The sequence below is a fragment of the Miniopterus natalensis genome, chromosome 2 (genome assembly GCF_054644295.1).
Source record: "Miniopterus natalensis isolate mMinNat1 chromosome 2, mMinNat1.hap1, whole genome shotgun sequence".
Taxonomy (NCBI): Eukaryota; Metazoa; Chordata; class Mammalia; order Chiroptera; family Miniopteridae; genus Miniopterus; species Miniopterus natalensis.
Window position 1 is genome coordinate 128558688 of NC_142082.1, and position 19423 is coordinate 128578110.

A 19423-nucleotide genomic window follows, 5' to 3' on the forward strand; every position below is an offset into this window, starting at 1 on the left:
TAGGCCTAAATGAAAAAAATGAGCACAGAGGAGAAACTGAAGGAATCTCAATGTATTCTGTGACTAGAAAGGACTAGTTGGTAGTTTCTGATAACCTATGTGAAGAGAGACCATTTGAGGTTAATGCTAGATAAAACACACCAACACCCAATAAATTTAAAAAATAAACAGATTTTTAATAAATAAATACCCCTCCCCCCCCAAAAAAAAACACAGTAACACAGTATTCCTACCTACTGCCTTTCACAGATAGAAAGAAATATGCTTTTAAACATTTGGGATAATACACTGTTCTCACTTTTCAGCAAAGAGCACCATGATCTGCATGTTGAATTTCAAATAAAAAACTATTTTAATGTAACTTAAAAAAGGAAGTAATTCTTATTCCAATGTTACTGTGTATGGCAATGTAAATGTCAATCCAGAAAATGGAATGCACAATAGGTTTGGCTATTTTCACAAATGTTTTGCAGACAGATACAATCATTCACTTTAGGAATATAGTCTCTTTCTGGAAAAAGGAGACCACCACTTTCCAGATAAGAGGAAATGACTTTCAGTTGCTTGCTACTGAGTAGTTTAGCTACAATTTATTTCAAGCTCTTCCAGCAATTTCTAAGCAATTTTCATCAGAAACCACTTTTGTTAACAAATGCAATTTTATCAGTTTTTTCAGTTGTTACTTATTTCTTTCACTGATCACTATAAACATTTAATTCACATGCTGCCACCTGTCATAAAGCTCTATTCCTTTATTTCTATAATTAAACTCCTATTCTTTTCAAATCCTGTTACTCATGTCCTAGAATGACCTTTCTAACCTCAAGCTAATTCACAAAGCTTTATCTTTTCCCTGCTTTCTATATAAAAGAGCTTTCATAGGTCACCATCAAATAGTTGAAGAGCCAAACCTTGCTGTAAAAACAAAATTATTTGTTTTTAATACTGGAAAATCAGGATACTTTCTATACTTTCTTTTAAAATTTGTAATTCATAGGTCACAGGTATGTTCAAATACATTCCATCAAATTCAAATGCAACTTAGCAGTTTTAGAGTTAAACAGTATGTGCAAATCTTCAGGAAACAAAAACAAGGATCCAAGGAAGTTTTCAGCCTTTAAAAAAAAAAAAAATCACATAACTTTGAAGACAACTTCCTTATTTTTCTTAATTTTTTCTTTGTTTTTGAAGAGAACTTTTGTTTCAAAGATCACTTACCAATTCAGTGACAAGAGTACGGACACTTCCTATATAAGAAGACAGCTGCCGCTGTTTCAAGGTATGCAGAGTATTTTCCCTGAAAGAAAAAGTACAATTTCTTTTTAAAGGAGCAATTCTGATAGGTCTATTAAAAAAAAAAAAAAAATCGAATCAAAGTAAAAACAGAGTATAAACAGAATAAATAAGCAAAAATGCTAAGTATAAAAGGGCACTTTACATTTCAGCACAGATGACTAATTATGTTGAACACATTTTCAGCTCCATATTGGCCATTCGTCTATGCTTCTGTAAGGTATCTAGTCAAATCTTTGCCTTTTTTATTATCTTTTTATTACTGAGTCATAGTTCTTTATGACCTAGGGGTTATATGTTTCTTCTAGTCTGCAGCTCACTACCAATTAATTTTCTCAATGATGTCTTTTAATGAGAAGTTTTTAATTTTGATAAAGTCAAATCAATTTTTGTCTCCAGATTATTGCTTTCTGTGACCTAAGAAAGAAACACTTGTCTTTTCCCTAGTCATAAAGATGTCTTCCTATATTTTCCTCTAAAAGCTTTATGGTTTTAGTTTTTACATTTAGGATGATGATCCATCCTGAATTAATTGTTGGATATGATGTAAGAGAGGTGTTAAGATCAATCTTTTTTTCACATAGGTATCCAGTTTTTCTGTAGTTTGTTGAACAGACAGACATTCCTTTCCTAATTCAATAGCTTTGAAAGCTTTGTTGAAAATCAAATGAACATATTAGTGTGGGTCTGTTTTGGGGCTCTCTATTCTATAGTCATATAAAACTTGCAAAAATCTTAACAGGGCATTTTTACTACAACTTTTTTTTCCCTGAAAATGAAAATTCCTTTTTTGCTCAGAAAAATCACAACTACTGAAAATTTAATTTTTAATAAACATTCAGTAACACTAATTTCCTAGTTAAGCAGAGAAAATATACAACTGACTTGCAGACTTTTTACACATGCTATACTACTGAATTCTAAGGCAATCTCAATTTTTCTTCAAGTCTTGAAATAAATTGTCCCTTTAACCTAGGGGTGCTTTCTGGTTTCAAGGGCCTACAATAACTTAAAAGTACTGAAGGGTATGGGGAAAATAAAATCAAATCACAAGTAGCTGGAAACATGGCACAAATGTCTTCTTGATCAAATTATGATTATTAAGACAATAAGAAAATATAGATGATTGGAAACATGAATCTAACCATGTCATATGCCTTTATTCTCAAGGTTTCCCATCACATTTAGAATAAAGTCCCAAACCCTTATCTTTGCCTGCCTATAGAAGTCCTATGTGAGCTGGCTCTCTTCAATCTCGTTTCCTATCATTCTTTTCTTTGATGTGTTCACACTGGCCTCTTTATGAAGAAATATTTTATCTTCTCAGGGTCTTTGCAGTTTCTATTCTTAACCTGAACACTTGTCCTCCATATTTCTCCATGGCTTGCCTCCTTTACCTCCTAAAAGCTTCTTACTCTTAACTGCATGCTACTTCCTTAGAAAGGCCATCCTGATCACCTCCTTCTACTTAAATAGTACCAGTTACCATCCTCTATCCTCTGATTCTTTTTTTCAAAGCTCGTAATACCTAACAGGATCTGTATTTATTCTTCCTCTCTTAAACAACTATAAATTCTATAAAGGCAGGGTTTTTATCTGTTTTGCTCACAGACTGAATAAGTAGTAAGAAGTGAGTGTTTGCTTAAAGATAAATAAACAAAACCAACTTTAAGTCTTTGAAATAAAAGTTTAGTGACTTACCAATATACTGATTTTGCATAAAACTCAATATTATCAGAAAAATCTCCAATCTCATCTTTGGCAATGCTCTCTAACCAATCTACCACCAGCTAGGAAAGTTAAAAAAAAGAAGAGTATTAACTATAAAATCTGTTAGTATTTCATTTGTAGTACTCCTACCCTTAATTTCAAAAAAAAGCTTCTGATACAAAAATACCAAGTAACAATTCTTCCAACCACTATTTTTACTTTTTAAAGATATATAAATATTATGGCAAAAAATGGAAATTCTCCCCAGGAATAATACAGTATTTTACAGGCTATTCCTGGAAGTACTTGGGTTATTATTTGAAAACCAAAGCCAAGGTTCTTAATTCCTTTTAATTACAAATAAAAAGATCAAAAAGAAAAAATTAAGAAAAAAGGTTTTAAATTAAATTAAAACACCTTCAGTTTGGTTATGTCATTTACCTTTTCTTTCCACGTTTCATAAAAAAATATTTAAAAATTCTAGTCATACCTGACTTTGTCGGACAAGTGAATCTCTCTGAAATAACGCCTCCACAACTGCTTTTTCACTAGCATTAAGAGCCTATTAAACAAGTATTAAAGGAAAGGAAAAAAAAGTTCTAAGAATATTATTTCAACAGAATGGTAAAAGTGAATCTGAAATAAGCATATTTAATCACCCATAAACATTTTACCACACAGCAAATTAATGCATTCATCTAAGAAAATATTTTTATAATTAAGTTTCAAACTGCTATATCAATATGTAGCTGCTTTTACTTGATATCTTAATTCTTTGGCTACACTTGGGATTTAAAATATCTATTTTCCCCAGAGATATTGTTTTAGGGAAAAATAAAACACAAAACCAAATGAAACAAACAAAAAATCATAATAAAGGGATGGATGTAGTCATATGACATATTAGAAAATTAACATTTAAAAACTTAAAAATCTATATATTCTACACAGCAGAAGTTGACAGGTGATAAAACTTAACAATCCAAGGCTCTTAAGACCAACTTTAAGGACAACCTGACAAAAATATTAGCAAGTATTATTAAACAGTAAACTAGAAGGAGAGTATGTGGTGATGGAATCTATTAATTAATTCTTCTTATTCACAGATGCAAGAAGAAAAGCCATAGGAATATCTGGATAGATGCCAAAATGTCATTTGATAAAGATATCTTCATAAATTACAAATAGAAGAACATTTTGCTAATATGATAGACTAGCTAAAGCCTAGAGCAAATGTTACACTTAACTGTAAAACCAGGGGAAAAAAAACAAAAAATTAAGTAAGTATTGAAAAAGAGTCAAAGTTGTCACTATTTTTAGATAACAGGGTAGCTTACCAGAAAACCAAGACAATCAATGGAGAACTATTAAAACTAATAAGTTCATTATATAGCCACATGTAAGAGAAATAATCTTCCTAGACATGCATATATCACTTGGTTGGAATAAAATGAATATTTGCAGAATAAATTAAAAGACTGAGAAAGCAATAAATGAACAAACAAGAAAAACAAACAAACAAAACCTCATAGACACAGAGGAAAGGGGGGTGGAAGGCAGTAAAAGGTAAAGGGGGGAGAGGTTTGCCCAGCCAGTGTGGCTCAGTGGTTGAGCACTGATATATGAACTAAGAGGTCACAAGTTTGATTCCGTCAGGGCACATGCCCGGGTTTCAAGCTCAATCCCCAGTAGGAGACTGATGGATGTCTCTTTCTTTCTCATCGATGTTCTATCTCTCTATCCCTCTCCCTTCCTCTCTCTCTCTAAAATCAATTAAAAAAATCATTTAAAAAAAAGGTAACAGGAGTCAAATATATGGTGATGGAAGATGATCTGACTTTGGTTGATGAGCACACAATGTAATACACAGATCACATATCACAGAAATGTACACTTAAAACCTACAGAATCTTATTTATCAATGTCACCCAATAATTTTAATTAAAAAATCAAAATAAAATGAAAAATTTAAATACCTTAAGAAAAATTTAAAAAAATAAGAGTGCTTGAAAGCCAAAAAGTAAATAAACAAATAAATGATTGAAAAGACAATAAAAAATATTTTAAGTGAAAAGGCAGATTAACAGACATGTGTAGCTGAAATAATTTATTATAAAAATATATACTTATCTTCTCCTGTTTTCACTATAGTTGCTTCTATAGATATCTGCTTTAATTTATTACTGTTACAGCTTACATTAACACTTTTCCTAATGTTGAATTATCCTCAAATAGAATAAACTCTAAGTCATGATATATTCCTAAATATATTATTAAATTTTGCTTCAAACATGCATTACTTTTGCAATCAGAAAATAAAAAGTAATTAAACCCCAAAGAGCATCTGATCTTTATGGTTTTAAAGTCATATTTTTACCAAGCCTTCAAAGAACAGATTATATTTTTCAAACAGAACACAAAAAATGATGGAAGATTCATAAACTTGTTCTGGAGAGCAAGCACAGTCCTAGATACCAAAACTGGATGACGGTAAATCACACACAAAAAGAAAATATGTTTGGGAGAGTCCTAAATAAAATATTAGCTAAGAAAATATTTGATTATTTTATCTTTTACTGTATCTTTTATTTACTTGTAAATTTTTTAAATGAAGAAACTCAAGATGGAATGTCAAAAATCAAATTCCACTACTAAGAACATTTTAATTTTTAAGCATTTGTAAAGGGAAAAATTAATATAAAACTTACAGTGACTGCAAACATATTTTCATCTTCTAAGGCAGACTGAATTCTGTCTCTGGAGAAAAACAGCATAAAGTAAAAAAGCCTTACTTCACATAAATATATAAAATTACCTTTTAAGCTATATGCATTCACAAACCTACAATCTAAAATATGAGTTTCAATTAACTTACCATCATGCTTTAAAAACAAGATACAAGAAGTAAATATCTTCCGAATCTGATACTGACATCCGAATAAAACTGGTATTTCTTAAAAACACACACTACAGTCTTTAACAGTTACCTTCTAATGCATACACCTGCCCTTTTAATATGTTTCACATGGCAAAAATAAAATTATATGATATTCTTCCAAAAATTTCTCATAAGGATGAGAAAGCAACAGAATGAGTTGAAAACACTGAGTATCTAAGAGAATGAAAATTTGGTTACCTTCTTTCAAACTTCCACATTACATAAATCCCATCTTTCAGGTGTTTTTTTTAACCTATCCTCTCCCAAGTATTTCAGTATTTTTAGCACTTTCCTTAAATCTTTTTACATATCCAATTTTTGGTGGCTGCCAGCTTTATGACCTGACATTCACCGCCTCCTTAACTCACTGCTAACAACTAAGGCATTAGAAATGATAAGCATGAAAAACAGCAGAACCTATTTCCACACACAGCCTACTCTAACTTTTCAATTAATTTGCCTATTGGTTTGTTACCTCGTGTTTATTTTATTTGTGACTTCTACACAACTTTACCTGTACAAAGAAGCCAGCAGCCTCCACGTGACCATCTCCTGTTGAAGAAGCCAGAGCATACTGGCTGTTTTTGAAAACTTTTGAAGTCCAGGTGTTGCTCGATTCACTATTTTACTCAGTATATTTACCTGAATTATAAACACAGATACAAGGAAGTTTTCTATAATTCTGAGTAACAACTTTGTATTCTTCAAGTATACTATGCTAAACTAATTACATATATATGTACACATTTATGTTATAAATTTGTGCTGCCTATCTACGGTCTTTTTTAACTGAACGTAATATAACATTTCCACTAGAAATGACCTTAATTTAAAGTAAGGTATGTTTATGTGAGTATATATGTAAAAGTTTAGCCTGGCCAGTGTGGATCATTGGTGAGCATTGACCCATGAACCTGGAGGTCATGGATTCATTCCCAGTCAGGGAACATGCCCCGTTTAGAGCTTGATCCCCAGTAGGGGACATGCTCGAGGCAGTCAATTAATGACTCTCATCATTGATGTTTCTATCTCTCCCCCTCTCCCTTCCTCTTTGAAATCATTAAAAACATACTTCAAAAAAAAGTTTTACCAGACTCAACAATAACAGCTTTGAGTACATTTTTTTTCTCCCTATATATATACCAAGGAGATAAGCTAAATCTAACCTACTTATGAGTCTGTCTTTATTTTGCTTGGTAGTTCATTTTGTTCATTAGATTCCACATGAGTGAAATCATATGGTACCTAGCTTTCTCTAACTGGCTTATTTCATTTAGCATGGACATGCTCTCCAGGTCCATCGGTGCTGTCACAAAAGGTAAGATTTCCTTCTTGTGTAAATGTACCGCACCTTTTTTATCTGCTCATCTAACGGATACTTGGGCTGTTTCCAAATCTTGGCTATTATAAATAACACCACCGCCATGAACACAGGGGTGCATATATTCTTTCAAATTAGTGTTTCAAGTTTCTTCAGCTATCTTCCTAGAAGTGGAATTACTGGGTCATAAGGCAGTTTCATTTTAATTTTTTGAGGTAACTCCATACTGCTTTCCACAGTGGCTGCATCAATCTGCATTCCCACCTACAGTGCAGGAGGGTTTCCTTTTCTCCACACCCTCACCAACACTTTTCGTTGATTTACTGGTTGATAGCCACTCTGTCAGGTGTGAAGTGATATCTCATTGTGGTTTTAATTTGCATATTTCTCTGATGATTAGGGACATTGAGCATCTTTTCATGTCTATTGGCCATCTGTATGTCTTCTTTGGAGAAGTGTCCAGTCAAGTCCGTTGCCCATTTTTAAATTGGATTTTTTTTTTTTTTTGGTGTTGAGTTGTATAAGTTCTTCATAAATTTTGGATATTAACCCCTTATCAGATGTATCATTGGCAAATGACTATGTTCTCCCATTCAGTGGGTTGTCTTTTCATTTTGTTGGTTTCCTTTGCTGTACAAAAACTTTTTAGTTTGATGTAGTCCCACGTATTTTTTCTTTTGTTTCCCTTGCCCAAGGAGATTAGAAAAAATACTGCTATGAGAAATGTCCGAGATTTTACTGTCTTTGTTTTCTTCTAGGATTTTTATGATTTCTAATCTAACATCTAAGTCTTTATCCATTTTGTGTTTATTCTTGTGTATGGTGTAAAAACGTGGGCTAGTTTCATTTTTTTGGTCCAATTTTCCCAACACTGTTTACTAAATAGACTATCTTTACCTCATCAAATGTTTTTGTCTCCTTTGTCAAATATTGACTATAATAGCATGGGTTTATTTCAGGGCTATTTTGTTCTATTGATATATATCTGTTTTTATGTCAGTACCATGCTGTTTTGATTACTATGGCCTTGTAGTTTGATATCATGTAGTGTGATTCCTCCAACTCTGTTCTTCTTTCTCAGGACTGCTGAGGCTATTCAGGTCTTTTGCAGTTCCATATAAATTTTTGGAATATTTGTTCTAGTTCTGTGAAATGTGCCATTGGTATCTTGATAGGAACTGCACTGAATCTATATATTGCTTTGGATAGTATGGACATTTTAATGTTAATTTTTCCTATCTATGAACACTATTTATTAAATTCTCTATTGGAATCCTAACTCCAGTGATTCACTAAAGTGATTATTACTGCTTTTGTTATTTAATGAAGCCACTGCTTTTTATAATGGAACAATTCACATTATTGAAATAATATTAATTGCTCAAGAAATGTTGGCATTAGTTCAATTATTCTTGAACGCAAGTTTCTTAAGGCCCCTTTCCTTCTAATAGACAACTTTTTAGAGCAATTTTAGGTTCACAGCAGAATTGAGCAGAAAGTACAGAATTCCCATTACTCTCTGCCCCTACATACACATAACTTCATCTCCTACTATCAATATCTAGCACCAATGTGGTGCATTTGTTATAATCAACGAAGCGACACTGACATATCATTATCACCCCAAGTCCATAATTTACATAAGGGTTCACTGTGGTTTTATATATTCTATGAGTTCTGACAAATGTATAATGACATGTGTCCAACATCATAATATACAAAATGATTCACTCCCCTAAAAATTGCTGTGTTCCACTTTTCACCCTTCCCTACTCCCTAATCCCTGGCAATCACTGATCTTTTCACTCTCTCCAAGTTTTGCCTTTTCCAGAACGTTTGGATTCATACAGTATGTAGCCTTTTCAGATTGACTTCTTTCATTTAGTAATATGCATTTAGTGTTCACCCTTTCTCTCCCATGGCATGATAGCTTATTTCTTTTTAGCGCTGAATAATATTCCGTTGTCTGGACGTACCACGTAGGTGATTTATCCATTCACCTACTGAAGGGCATGGCCTCTTAGCTGATTCCAAGGTAAGCCAATTATGAATAAAGCTGCTACAAACACCTACATGCAGGTTTTGTTGTAAACATAAATTTTTAACTTATTTGAGTAAATACCAAAGAGTATGAATGTTGGATCATATGCTAACAGTATGATTAGGTTTGTAAGAAACAGAAACTGTCTTCCAAACTGGCTGTACCATTTTGCATTCCTACCAGCAACAAATGGTGGTATGTTAGGGTTTTGATTTTTGCCATTCCAATAGTATAGTGGTGTCTCATTGCTTTAATTTGCAATTTCCTAATGACATCTGGTGTTGAGTATCTTTTCATATGCTTCTTTGCCATCTGTATATGTTCTCTGGTGAGGTGTCTATTAATATGTTTTGTCCATTTTTTAATTGGATTGTTAATTTTCTCATTGTTGAGTTTTAAAGGTTCTTTGTATAGTTTAGATATTCCTTTTTTAAAGCAGCAGAATCCTTTTGTTTCCCAAATAAATCTTATATGGACCCTCAGTATATAAAAAGCAGAGCTACTCTGGCTGATGTCCCAACCATGCCACCCCTGCTGTTATACCTAAGACATCTCCCTTAAATACCAATAGAAATTCACAGGTTGATGCTGTTCAAAAACTAAGAGTACTGAAGTTTGACCAACAATGGAATGAATTAACTTACCTGAACACTACAAATGTTTTCATACTCTTCTACAAGATCAAAAACTGTAGTTGAAGAGTGCTTCAAAAAAGATTGCAGGAAATCAGAAAACATACTCATGGATGCTAGAACACATTAAAAAGAAAAGGAATAAAAAAACATTAAATGACATATTTCTAGGTAATTGTTTGAAAACTTACAAATACAGCTATGAGTGTTATTTTTTTACTGCTATGTTTTAAAAAATAATTGTGTAAATACACATAAAATTTACCATCATAACCATTTTCAAATGTACAGTTCAGTGGCACTAAAGACATTCACACTATTTTGCTACCATTGTCACCATCAATCCACAGAACTCTTTAGATCTTGAAAAACTAAAACTCAGAATAGCCAAAACAACCCTGAGAAAGAAAAAGCTGGAAGCATTACACTTCCTGACTTCAAACTATTCTACAAGGCTATAGTAATCAAAACAGTATGGTCTGGGCATAAAAATAGACACACATACCAATGGAGAACAGAGCCTCCAGAAATAAATTCCCACATATATAACCAACAAATATTTGACAGGGGAGCCAACAATACTCAACGAGGAAAGGAGTCTTTTCAGTAAATGGTGTTGGGAAAACTGGATGTCCACATGCAGAAAAAATGAAACTGGACCCCTATTTCACACTAATGATTAAAATGGATTAAAAACTTAAACATAAGACCTAAAAATGTACCACTTCTAGAAAAAAATATAGGGAAAAAGCTTCTTGACATTAGTCTTGGCAATAATTTTTTGGATATGACATCAAAAGCACAAGCAACAAAAGCAAAAATCAACAAGTGAGACTATACCAAACTAAAAAGTTCTGCACAGCAAAAGAAACAATCAACAAAATAAAAAGGCAACCTACAGAATGGGAGAAAATATTTATGAACCATATACCTGATAAGGGGTTAATCTCCAAATATATATAGCACTCATATGCTAGCTTATGATGATGATAAAATTAAGAAGAACTTATGTGATAATGTATAGGTACAGAGACACTAAAAGCAGTTTTTTCCTCAAAAGGGAATGAAAATAACCAACCTAAAACTGGAAAGGTCTCAATACTATTTGAAAAAACAGCATCAGCATCCATGCCACAGCAAGACATGTCAACAGTTTTAGATAAAAGCTAAACCTGAAGCAAAAGAGAAGTTCTTTCAACAGCACAAATATAAAAAGAACAAAAACATTACAGACTTGTTTACTAATAACCTAACAGGCTGCTATTTATTTATACTGAAGGATGAAATGATAAGATGCTGCTCCAACTGAGAACTCAGGTGAAAATCTCAAACTTCCAGAGCTACTACATCAAATGGCTTAGTCATTACCATAGCTAATTAGCTTAACAACAAAACATTAAATGAGGACATTCAGGAACCAGAGAAGATAGTTTCCTTGACCTTAGTAAAGTCACAAGCTACCCATAGTTACAAACAAAGCTCAAAGCCATTTACCAGCTTCTCCAGGATCATCCTCACGTAACATAACAGCACTGAGAGTTACGTCCTCTGTTGCGCCATGTGGCTCAGTACTTGTAAAGAGCCCTGAACGCTGTGCTGAAAATGCAGAGGTCCAATTACTGTCGTCCAGATTAGTTACCTTATAAAAAAGGAAAATACGGAAATGGAATGGAGCTATTGCCATTGAGTGAATAAAGACATTAATACAGTTAAAATTTTTAAACCTTAGTGTTTTCCATTTTTAAAAGATAGCCACAGGGGCTGTTTTGTTAAGGAAAGTGTGGCTTTCTGTTTCTCTGAGTGTTTGTTTTTGTTTTTCTGTTAATCCTCGCCCAAGGATATTTTTTTCCATTGATTTTTTTTTAGCGAGAATGGAAGGGAGGGGGAGAGACAGAGAAACATCGATGTGGAGACACATCAACTGGTTGTCTCCTGCATGCCCCCAAGGGGCCAGTAGGGATCGAGTCTACAACTGAGGCATGTGCCCTTGACCAGAAATCGAACCCAAGACTCTTCGGTCAGTAGGCTAACTAACGCTCTATCCATTGAGCCAAACTGGCTAGGGCAAGTATGGCTTTTTAAATTTTCTTCTTTGTACTACTCCACACTTAAAAAAAAAAGTCAATAAAGGTCACATTTTGTAATATTAAAGCTGATATTAATAAGCAAATAAGAAAGTCCTACTACTCTAAATTTACATCAATTTTCCACTTTGGGGAAACTGTACTGGACAAATGATCCAGTTTTTTCAACAAATAAATGATAATTTTTTTAAAAGATGAGGGAGAAACTTAAGATATTTAAAAAGAGCCCAAAGGGCGTGGTTGAGCACTGACCTGGGATCCAGGAGATCGTGGTTCAATTCCCAGTCAGGGCACATGCCCGGGTTGCAGGCTTGGGCCCCAGTCGGGGACGTGCCGGAGGCAGCCGATCAATGATGACTCTCTCATCGTTGATGTTTCTATATCTCTCTCTCCCTCTCTCTGAAATCAATAAAGACATAGTAAAAAAAAAAAAAAAAAAGACATATCAAGCAAATGCAATGTGTTCAGCTTATTTGGTTCCTGATTTGAATCAACCAACTTAAAATTTGAAACAACTGAGGAAACGTGAACACTTAATGAAATATATAATAAAAAATATAAAGTGGATATGTGAAATGATGAAGGAATTAGTCTCTGTGTGTTTGGGGCAGTTTAAATGTGCTAACAGCATAGGCATATCTCAGAGATACTGTGGGTTTAGTTCCAGACTACTGCTATAAAGCAAATATAGCAATAAAGTGAGTCACATAAATTTTGGAGTTTTTCAGTGTATATAAAAGTTATGTTTACAGTATATTGCAGTCTATTAAGGGTGCAATAGCATGATGTCTAAAAAAAACAATGCACATACCTTAATAAAAAATACTTTACTGCAATAAAAATGCTAACCATCAGTGACTCGTAATTTTTTTGCTGGTGGAGGGTCTTGTCTACAATTTATAAAAATATGCAATATCTGCAAAGCACAATATAACGAGGTATGCCTGTATTGTGCTTATGTTACAGAAAGAGTCCCTATGCCTCAAAAGTATGTACTGAAGTATTTATGGATGAAATGGTCATGAAATCTGAAAGCTGTAAAGCAATATAGGGGAAATGCTATGGGCATAGATAAAACAAGATCAGCCATATGTTGGTAACTATTAAAGTGAGGAATGAGCACATGGGGCTTATGCTATTCTATTTTTGAACATATTAAAAATATCCATAATAAAGATTTTATTATTATTATTTTTTAATCCTCACTTGAGGACATTTTCATTGATTTTTAGAGAGAGGGGAAAGGAGAGAGAGGAACATTGATGTGAGAAACATCTATTAGTTGCCTCCTGCATGTGCCCCAACAAGGGCTGAGGATTGAACTCAAAACTAGGTATGTGCCCCAAACAGGAACTGAATCCTCAATCTTTCAGTATGTACACGACAATGCTCACACCAACCAGGTATATAATAAAGTTTTTAAAAAGTCACCTTTATTTAAAATCCAGGCATGAACAATAAAAATGTACCTTTAAATCAGTCTCCCAAGGAAAAATGCTAAAGACGGGTGTTGGAACCCTATATATTCATGAGATAGTAACTATGGGCTGAGGAAACAGCTTCAGCTATTAGAGACTGATTAATAGTTCACTCCCTTCTGGGTACTTATCATCATTAAGTATACAGATCAAAGTGAAAATCTTACTCAGAAATGACATTTTGCATTTAGAAAAATACTTTGCTCTGCAATCAAATCTTGGTAGGCATGAAGCTGGTGTGGCTAAGTGGTTGAGCACTGACTTATGAACCAGGAGGTCACAGTTCAATTCCTGGTCAGGGGCATGCAGGAGGCAGCTGATCAATGACTCTCTCATCATTGATGTTTCTATCTCTCTTTTCCTCTCCTTTCCTCTCTCTGAAATCAATAAAAACATTTAAAAAAAAAATCTTGGTAGGCAGACATATGGTAAAATTAATGTAGCACTTTTACTTTCTTCAGGCAACCTACATATCCAAGGCCACCTCTTCTAGCCAATATTAAAACTGGCAAAACAAATCAAGAAAATACATTTGACTACACAGTAATGCATAAACATTTTATAAAAATCAATACACACTATTCTACCCTTGCCTTTAAGAGAGTAACAATTTTACTATTAATCCTGCAGTTCTGAAGGCAGTAAATAATCAAAGTCATCTTTTGCTTAAACCCAGTGGCAGTCAATTCACTCATTTTGGTTTTTTTATAATTAAATTTAAAAAATATATATATCTTTACTGATTTCAGAGAGAGGAAAGGAGAGGGAGAGAGGAAGAGAGGGAAAGAGGGAGAGAGGGAGAGAGAGAAACATCAATGATGAGAGAATCACTGATCAGCCACCTCCTGCATGCCCCCGACCGGGGATCGAGCCCACAACCCGGGCATGTGCCCTGACCAGGAATCGAATTGCGATCGCCTGGATCCTATGTTAACGCTCAACCGCTGAGCCACGCCCAGCCGGGCTTAATAATTAAATTTTTAAAAATCCTCACCAGGAAGGGGGGCGGGAGAGAGAGATAAATCAATGTGAGAGAAAAACATCTATCCCCCTGCCCCAAAGTGCCCAGGCTGCAGATCAAACCTACAACCCAGGTATGTGCTCTGACCACGAATAGAACCAGCAACCTTTCCGCGCACAGGACAGTGTTCAACCAACTGAGCCACTCCAGCCAGGCCACTCATGTTTTTAAGTTCAACAAGATAAATCTTGTCAAAATAAACCAGTTTCATAAGCAGAGTAAACTGTTCAATGACCAGATCGTTACACTATGAATCCACAAGACTATAATAAATATTTTAAAGATCGAGTTAACCTTCTAAGACAAAGAGAAGTTTAACATGCAAAACCACTCTTCAGAAAACACCAAGTTTAGATAATTTCAAGTGAGTGTAAAAATCTGTGCCTTTATATATATATATATATATATATATATATATATATATATATATATATATTTTAAATTTTTTAAAATATATTTTTATTGATTTCAGAGAGAGGAAGGGAGAGGGAGAGAGAGAGAGAAACATCAATGATGAGAGTCATTGATCAGCTGCCTCCTGCGCACCCCCTACTGGGGATCGAGCCCGCAACCCAGGCATGTGCCCTGACCGAGAATCGAACCGCGATCTCTTGGATCCTAGGTCGATGCTCAACTGCTGAGCCACGCCTGGCCGGGCTGTGCCTTTTTAATAAGCACAGATCCAAATACAGAAGAACTGTTTTATCTTGTTTTTGGAACTAAAAGTGCCTACTAAGTCCTCTACTATTTCAACAAAACTTTTGTTCTTATCCTTGTCAGTGAGATATAATTCTTTCTTTTTCTGTAGTATTTTAAACACCTAGGTCAAGTCATTCTACATCACAGTTTACATGACATTTCTTCTGCTATTTTAAATACTGTAGCACAGTGATTCCTAAAGAGCATCATATCATACTTTTATAGAAGAGAGAAAATTTCAGCCCTATTTTTCTGCATACCATAGACAGATTTCCCGAGAACCCTGAAGTCTGTCCAATCCGGGGAGACCTCCCTCCTGTTCCAAGAATGCAGGAAACATCTGGTTGCCTGAGAAAGCTTCGGTTTGGTGGAGTAACTACAAACAAAAAGTTAGTAAAAAGAATCCAGAATGCATGAGCATTGATCATGAAAATAGAACAAGTAAACAAACAATAAAGAATAATTTTCAGTTTTCAATTACTCTGATTATAACCAAATGAATACTTTACATATTAACATTTCCATGAAGATTTTAACCTATTTTGGTATGACAGAGCCCATCAAGAACAATTTTACCGCAAATAGAGATGCTTTCATTATAACATAACTGAGCAGTAAAAAAACGACACTAATGAGTCAATGGATTCTTCATATTCTAATTTTATAAAATAGTATACTAAAGAAGCAGTATAGTACAGAGGGCATGGGCTTTGGAGTAAGCATATTATTATTTGAATTTTGGTTCCATTACTTACATAATTACTTGGCTATGTTTATCAGCATTAATTAACTCCTCCAAGTCTCCCTTTCAGTTGTGGCAAAATAGAGATAATACCTCCGTCATAATTATTATGTATTTATGTAAAGTAGAGAGTTCAACAAATAGCAACTGCAATCGTTATTATTTGTTCTTAATTATAGATACTGCAACCAAATATTATTCATGTGTATTATAAGTGTTCGCTACTACCTACTACTATTATTAAATGCTTTAAAAGCAAAAAATCTTACAAGGAGGTCGAAACGAGCTGGGAGTTCGAGGGGTAACCTGGTTTCTTGGTGTGGTATTAGCAAAAATGTCATCTTGGGATGCCCGAACTGTAGGAAGTTAAGAAAACTTTTCCATGTAGAAAAGACACCATTAAAGTTAGAATTAACCATGTTTACACTATACAAAATATATGAATATGTTTTTCAAGGACAAGGCATTTATGTCTATCATTTTTTCTATGCAAAGAGTAAATAAGTCTCTACCATTTAAGCTCTCAGATATCAGTTTTAGATTACTACACATTGAACTAAGAGCTCTTAGTCACATTTCAAATAAAAAAAGGATATCTAGCCCAGCCAGCATGGCTCAGTGGCTGAGCATCGACTTATGAACCAGGAGGTCATGGTTCGATTCCCGGTCAGGGCACATTCCCCCACTAGAGGAGGCATGCAGGAGGCAGCCAATCAATGATTCTCCTCTCATCACTGATGTTTCTCTCTCTCTATCCCTCTCCCTTCCACTCTCTGAAATGAATAAAAACATATTTTAAAAAAAGATATCTAATCTCAGCAGAAGCTAACCACAATGTTAGCAGTAAAATGGAATATCCTTATTTTCAGAAAGACATAAAATATTAACCTTATTGAATTGCAGCATATTTACTAAATAACATCTGAAGAGTCAAAAAAACTAATTTCTGCAACATTTTATTATTATAAGTAGTGTTTAATACCTCCCATAAAAAGAAAATTCTATAATCCTGATTCCAAATGTGCAATTTTTATGATTAAAATGCAAAGGATACTTAAAACTCTTTTTTGAGCACTCTGTTTCCGTGCAGTCCGTGTCACCTCTGCCTCCCGGATCACAGGAGATGGCATCTCTCCAAAGCCACTCCTAAAATAGCATAATCAAGCTCATGTGAATGAAACGAGAATGCAGCATTTGCAAAGAACTTTATCATGATTGAAGCTAAGGACCCTGAGTCAGTCAAGGTACAGATCATCTCAGTAGCCACGTCTTTGCTCTTCTATTCACAATGCCCTTCCAGCTCCAAATCCTACTTATCCCTCAAAGTCCTGCTTAAATTCTACCTGCACAAAGACTTCTTTGACTTTCTAGCACTCAGTGTATTTTCTCCTTTGCAATTATTTCAACACTTGGAATCTATAACACTACTTTAGATAATTACTTCATGAAGGTAAATTTTTCCTCTGTTGGATTGAGGAGTTCCCTAAAATTGCAGGAGCCATCTCTTGAAAGGATTTTCTGTAGTCTCCAAAACACTTCAAACCATGGGTATCTGTTGTTTGAGCTGGTGAGGTGGGAGGCTAAGTAAAAAAGAATTCTAGTACACCTAGGGTGTCTCTTGTCTTAGCACTACTGTAAGTCACAATGCTCCAGGTCTTCTCTGTCATTCTCAGCTCAAGGTCTAGAAAATAAATTGTGTGAATTAACAGACGTGTATTTTAAGAGAAAAATCTAACGAGCTTTTCCTCAACTTAAAACCTCCAGATAACTGTCTCTGGCCTACAGTATCAAGTCCAAATTTCCTCCCATGGTTTTTACAATCTGATCTCAGCTTACCAGTTTAGCCTTATATTCAGCCACAAAAATCAGCCCTATACAAACATAAACATGTGACCAGTTAGCTACACAAAGCATGCACTTTCATATCCATACACCTATGTATGTTTCTTTTACAGAGGGGGATATTTGCCCTCTTGGTCCACTTGGTGAACACTTACTCATCAGTCTCCAGGAGTCTGGAGGCACAGATCCCTTGGTTCTTCTATTAATAGCTTCCTAAATTTGACCAAGTTCCTTATCCTGTTTGGTCCCAGTGTTATCTATGAAAAGAGGATCATGGCATCTATCCCCACAGCATTGTAACGAAAATTAAATTAGCTAAAAATATATCTGAAGTGCTTAAGGCACTCAACTTGGCTACTATTAATACTCAAAGACCGACTAGAAAGTTACCTCCATTGAGAGGTCTTCCCAATATCTCCCGTAACAGGGACACTTACTTGATTCAGGGGACAAAACTGCTTGTACTGCTTGGTTGTCTCCACCACACAACGAATTCCCCGGGGCCAAGAACCTTAAGTAAACCATCTTTGTCGCAGGCGGCTAGCTTAGTATAAGGGTTATTCTCGATCCAGTCACTACCGGATGCTCTAACTTGTAATCAATGTCTGAGATGAGATGTCTAGTTCCGTTAAATTCAGCATCTCGCTGGCCGCCCCCCACAACCCCAGGAGGGGAAAGTGTTCCACAAAAGCTCAGAACAGAAGGCAGAGCCGCGGGGGGACCGCAGGGGATTATCTTTCTCCGTATCCCTCTCCCACCCGAGCGGTCCTTCTTCCATCAGCTGCGGAGTCTCCCAGCCCGGGAAAGAGTCCTAGGGTCAGCACCCGGGCTCTCCTTGGCTTTCTCTGGGAGTCGGGTTTCCCCAGAAAGCAGGAGGGACAAGTCTCCGAGCTCAATAGTTACCACCAGAACTGACCTGTCCATGGCTACAGCCTTCTCCACCGAGCACCTGGTCAATTTGGTTTCAGTTCAGCTACCGCGTTTCAGCCTTCCCGCTCTCCGGAAGCAAACCCTTCGACCCGGAAGAATGTTCCCCTTCTCTCTCAGAGTAGAAACGAGGGGGCGGGGCGGCGGGGAAGCTGGGGGCGGGGGGGGAGGGGAGGGGGACGGGGAAGGAACTACTTTCCCAGCAAGCGCAGGGGCAACTTCCGCCTGCAGTGGCGGGTCCGACCTGCGCAGGCGCGGTGTGCCAGGGTGGGGCGGGGCGGCTACCGGGGCAGGGGGCGGGGCCTGGGCCGGTTGAGCGGCCCTGCGCGGCCGCCGCTTTGCGTGACAGGCATATGTGGGCGTGGCCCGGGCGCGGGGTTATCCTACTGAGAAATTTGACGTAACGGGTAGTTTAGAAAAGTCGTGAAGTCATTTCGTGGTATTCCACGTGATCAGGAGCCTGGAGTTGGAATTCGGACATGCAGGCTCTGCCCTACACCTCGGGGGGCCCTGTCTCTCACTGTGCTCACTTTGTTTGAATTGTAGTGTAACCCCCCCCACCACAGTTTTTGAAATTGTTTTCCGCGATGGCTATTTGTTCTTTACTTGGTATGTTTCTCTATTAAGGAGAAAAGGATCACTTGCCTTAAAAAGCATAAAAGATGCTGGTATTGTCCCGTTTCAAAGTGCCATAC

The 19423-nt window shown here is 35.8% G+C and overlaps 1 protein-coding gene across 3 annotated transcripts in view; it reads right to left on the reverse strand.

Moving 5' to 3' along the window:
• The window catches only part of NUP107 (nucleoporin 107), a 36118-nt gene extending 17315 nt beyond the window's left edge, over positions 1–18803 (reverse strand). Inside the window, exons 1-12 of one of the 3 annotated variants that reach the window (XM_016199508.2) lie at positions 18718–18776; positions 17957–18058; positions 17014–17105; positions 16229–16315; positions 15478–15593; positions 11430–11574; positions 9948–10051; positions 6456–6583; positions 5712–5760; positions 3494–3565; positions 2995–3083; positions 1219–1297 (exon numbers count right to left, since the gene is read on the reverse strand). In XM_016199508.2, coding sequence (XP_016054994.2) covers positions 1219–1297; positions 2995–3083; positions 3494–3565; positions 5712–5760; positions 6456–6583; positions 9948–10051; positions 11430–11574; positions 15478–15593; positions 16229–16315; positions 17014–17089 — 945 coding nt within the window. In that variant the 5' untranslated portion in view covers positions 17090–17105; positions 17957–18058; positions 18718–18776. Of the gene's footprint in view, positions 1–1218; positions 1298–2994; positions 3084–3493; positions 3566–5711; positions 5761–6455; positions 6584–9947; positions 10052–11429; positions 11575–15477; positions 15594–16228; positions 16316–17013; positions 17106–17400; positions 17641–17956; positions 18059–18717 lie in introns of all 3 variants that reach the window. The other 2 variants (XM_016199501.2, XM_016199494.2) reach the window with 2 other exon arrangements.
• Positions 18804–19423: the final 620 nt, after the last annotated feature.